Raw genomic sequence first — 4,905 nt, forward strand, 5'->3', positions numbered from 1 at the left:
AAATAGAAACACAATTTGTACACATTTTTTTGTATAAAGCAAGAGAGGCGAGCAGAGGAAGAGTGGCAAGCGAGAATGGGAGAGTGGCGAGCGAGAGTTTTGGGAGAGAGACGACTGACAAACTTTGACAAACGTTTGATATGGAGCACAACTAAATCAAACCGTGATTACTCCGTTTATTTTAGGTTATTAGTTTGCTATTATATACGATTATCCCAATTAAATACTGTAATACTCCTTAAGAAGGACCCCCAATGAAATTTCTTGTTAAATTATTTAATTGGGCCTTTAGTATTGGGCCATCAGTATTTTATTCCAGCCCACTTCTGACTATTACATGAAGTATCAAGATTCACCTTTACTTGAATTGGTTGAGAATGGAATAGATAAAGAACTTTTATACACTCGTATTTACACTAAATCAATAGATACAAGACACATACCTTCACATATATTACTATCGTTAAATCATAGTTAGTTAATGCACATTTTCACCTTAATTTATCATGTTTGTATGATGATTTAGTATAAATAGCATATGCAGGAAATATTTTTACCTGTTGTTGAGAGTATGTATTATGTATTTCCTTTTTTTCTTATAAGGTGAGAGGATGTATTAGGTATTATTAACATGTAACGTGACTCGTTAGCCCTAAGCAATGTCTTGCGTGAAGCAACCCACTTCAAAAAAGCTCAACTTTATGGTAAAAACACTAAAATGCAACTTTGGTCGGATGGGGATATCATATCATGTTGCTGAAATGTCCAATGGATTCCTGGGTCTTGACAAATGGCCAAGAACCTTTTGCGTTTAGAAAAACAAAAGGCGTAAGATATAGCAGGATGAACCAATGTGAATGAGTGTAAGCTTCATCATTCAGCCTGGCCCAAGTCTACTCATCTTTTCTTTTCTTGGAAAATGCACAAGTATCCCCTAGACTATGACCAAAATCTCATAGACACACCTTAACTAAATTAAGGTTTTATTGTCGCCGAACTTATTTTTTTTTGTAATTTTATACACATTTTGTCTTACGTGGCACACTTCATGACTCCACGCAATTGAGGCGCGTGAGAGATATTTAGATGCCACGTAAGTTATAAAGGTGCACAAAATTACAAAAAGAATAAGTTTAGGGATAATAGGACCTTAGAATAGTTAAGATGTGTCGCTGAGATTTCGATCATAGTCTAGGGGTGTATGGGTGCATTTTCCCTTTTTTTTTTTGGTTAATTTATCTGTGCTAATAGACTATATGACCTTGGATCAGTTAGAATGGGTTCTGCTGTTTTTCTTTTTCTTTTCTCATACTAACGTCGAGCATGTGTACAAAGCAGCAAAATCCAATAACACCACTCATGGAAACAATACTAACAAGAAAAGTACTTCTGGAGTAGTGTTATGCATGACCCAAATCCTACTGTTGAAAAACTATAGTAAATGGTAATGAATCAAGGTTCCCTATCATTGCATCCTAAGTTTGTTCAAAGGAAAAAGAGTTCAAGATAGCATACACGAGTTTATGAGATGAAGGTTTCCTACTACTCCCCGTCTGTAAGTGTGCCCCGAGTAAGAACAATTTGATATACTTGTTGTAAAAGGAGCAACATCTTTACACCAAGCTCGCAAAATCAAAGAGCAATATCTTTACACCAAGTTCTCGAAATCTACCAGTTTATAATTGAAAAAGAAAAAGAGTTCTTTTCCAAAAAGACCAAATTCTTTCCAACGTTTGTCTGAATGAACTGCTGAGTAGTTACATTCAGACTGTTGGGTTGTACATTGCAGAGAACTAGGACGCAGACTATAAACAATCAGTTAGAATAACGAGGATGTGTACCAAGTAAAACACCACTTGAATTTGGATATTCCAAGATACAGAGAATATCTTTAGCATCAAAGCTGCCAACTTTTCAACTGCAATCCGCTGATATCATGATGCAGGTATAACTAGTGTGTCCGGAGAATTTCTTGAATGGCTGAAGTCTGAACATAAGAAAATTACCCTATAGAGACTTTGGACTAGAATGCACCACTATAGAGAGACAGAGTAGCAAACAAGAACGGAGCCAAAAATGGAAGGCAAATTGAAACTAGTTTTGTAACAGCTAGTTAAATGGTGATTCATTCAGTTATACCTCCTAAAACTAGAAAGATCATAGATTTCCTAATGGTAAATGAGTTTCTCGATTCATCTATAGGGACTTTGGTTTTCTAATGCTATATTTCAGTCTAAAAGGCATAAACAAGAAGAGAAATCATAGGAGTTGGAACCGAAAAATGATATGCCGTGAAGCATGTCAAACAAAAATACATCCCATAGAAGTTTATCTCATTATGTTAGCATGTCTTCCCTCTTCTTTTTTCCCATACACTGGACTTTATGGAGATTGTTTGGTAGTTAGTTCACAGTTAACATAGACAAATTTACTGAACCTCACTATATCTCATTCTTAACCATTGCATCGTCTTGATGTCATCAATGAAACAATTTACTTCATAGCAAAGGATTAAAGCAATACCGGTGAGATCTACCCATATCATCTATTAAGGATTCGATGAACTAAATCAACGACAACATCTCAATCCCAATTGGGTTCAGCTACATAAATTCTTCTTATCCAATCCATCATATTACGACTATTCTCACATGAACTATCATCCTCAAGTAACCCTTCTCACTAATCGTGGCAATGAAACAGTTTAGCAAAGCTCAATATGTAGAAAAGAGAGTCAAAATATATAAGCAAAAGATCAAGTAAAACTAATTCTACAGAATTCAGTTACAACTCAATTAATCAAGGTTCTTATTATGAATTCCAAATCTAGGAGCAGAAAAATCAATCAAGTTCAAAACTTTACGTAGAAAAAAAGATTATTACTCTAAACAATAACAAAAAAAAAAAACAATACCCAGTTCTGCTGGATCTATCAATTGGTCTTTGGATCAGGCATTGGGAATAACCCAGCTCCAGCAGATCCACGAGGAGGTGAAAACCCTAAGAACTTCTGAAGATTCGTCCTGATACTAATCGAACAAAGGAAGTACAAAAACGCCATTGAACAATCCGTCATGTCATCACCCGGTAACCCTCTATGACTCATCTTCTGAACAAGACGAAAGGGTATAAACGGCAATTTAGCAACAACTTTCCCTTCAAAAAGACTGTTAAGAAATCCGAAAACCATAAACAACACAACGGCGACGACGAATCCGGATTTGAATTTGAAAAGGGAGAGATCCCGGGTTGACTCCTTCAAGGAAGTTTCGACCCGATCAATTTTCTTCGTTTTCGACTTCTTAGTGAGTACAGACGGAACCGGTTCCTGAGTCTTCATAGTTTCGAGCTTTTTTGAAGCTTTATCGATTGTAGATTTGAGGGATTTGTATGAAGTAGTGCGGTATATAAGGAGATATGAAATTGCCTCACATACTATAGCTGTGCAGATTGAAATTCCGACGAGTGTTAAGCTGTCGGAGTATTTGGTATTGGAGAAAAATCCCGCCGCCGCCATTGTTGATAGGAGAGAGAACTGATCTGTGAATGATGATTTTCAGAGAAGAAAAAGGATCTCTCAAGTCTTAACGAGAAGAGAAAGGATTATGTTTTTTTCTTTTTTGTTTACACTTATCTCTTTTCGTTTATTTTTATTTGTCCAATATTCACTTTTTATTAGAATTGTATTTGAATTTATTTTAAAGATTATTAACTCTATTATCGAGTATAAACATAGAAAAAATTATATAAAATAGAATATTATTAATTTAAACTAAAGATTATAATGACAGTTTCATTTAATTGTAATCTGTAGCAAATATCTGTCGTTCACCTCTCTCCCCATAAAATCTCCTTTTCCTCTCTCACTTTATACTAACACTAATGTATAAATTGTGTTTGTATTTGTATAAAACGAGAAAAAATTATATATACAAATACATATACTTTCGTCTTATATACTTATAAGGGAAAAGAGTCTGATATACTCCTCAATTTTGTCATTTGAAGCTGATATACCCCTCGTTATAAAAGTGGCTCATATATGCCCTTACCGTTATACAAACGGCTCACATATACCCCTGCCGTTACAAAATGGCTCATATATATCCTTCATTTAACGGAAGTTAAAAAATTAGTTTTAAATTTATATTTATTACTTGTAATTTTTAAAAAAAAAATATTTAGGGGTATATATAATTCTTCTATCAAAGTTCAAGGTGTATTTTAATTTTTTTTCATATATAAATTATTTTTTGACTTTTTTTATTATAATTATTTGAGTTTTTTATTCTTATTTTGTTTTTTTCTTTCATTCCTTAATTTAAAGAAAAAAAATTAAAACTATATTTTTTTGTATTGTAATTTAATTTAATATTCGAAGAAAAAATTTGGTCATCTACAATAAGTTTTACAAGAATATTAGTGAAACATAAATAAATTTGATTATCAAAATAATAATTATAAATTAGTCATTGAAACAAAAAAAGGTCAAAAAAATATGTTTGACGAGGATTAAATTTACTCCTATGGGATTATATTTTTTAGAAAAAAATAATAAACATTTAGATTAAATTTTTTTTTTCATTTCCGTTAGAGGAAAAGGGTATATGTGAGTCATTTGTTTACAAGTAGGGGTATATATGAGCCACTTTCATAACAAGGGGTATATCAGCTCTAAATGACAAAGTTGAGGAGTATATCAGACCCTTTTCCCTACTTATAATTATATAAATATACATCTTCTCCTACCAGTTGTCTTCTCTCTTTGTCTTTTCATACAAACACAAATTACAATGTATAATTTGTGTTGTATAAAGCGAGAAGAAGGAGAGATTTGATATATAAATATTTTATGTAGATTCAGTTGTATACAAATTTAATTTTTATGTAGATATACAAACACAA

The 4,905-nt window shown here is 32.8% G+C and overlaps 1 protein-coding gene across 2 annotated transcripts; it reads right to left on the reverse strand.

The window, feature by feature from the left end:
- Window positions 1-1,571: 1,571 nt before the first annotated feature.
- On the reverse strand, window positions 1,572-3,624 carry LOC107032171 (calcium load-activated calcium channel). 2 transcript variants are annotated; one of them, XM_027912041.1, is made up of 2 exons: window positions 2,915-3,624; window positions 1,572-1,980 (listed from the first exon to the last, which is right to left on the reverse strand). In XM_027912041.1, exon 1 carries the CDS (start codon window positions 3,515-3,517, stop codon window positions 2,933-2,935), a length of 585 nt encoding a protein of 194 aa, XP_027767842.1. In that variant the 5' UTR covers window positions 3,518-3,624; the 3' UTR covers window positions 1,572-1,980; window positions 2,915-2,932. The 2 variants fall into 2 exon arrangements, with proteins under 2 accessions (XP_027767842.1, XP_015089238.1); XM_015233752.2 differs by having other exon boundaries at window positions 1,572-1,987.
- Between the last annotated feature and the right edge of the window lie 1,281 nt (window positions 3,625-4,905).

This window comes from Solanum pennellii, chromosome 10, assembly GCF_001406875.1.
Source record: "Solanum pennellii chromosome 10, SPENNV200".
Taxonomy (NCBI): Eukaryota; Viridiplantae; Streptophyta; class Magnoliopsida; order Solanales; family Solanaceae; genus Solanum; species Solanum pennellii.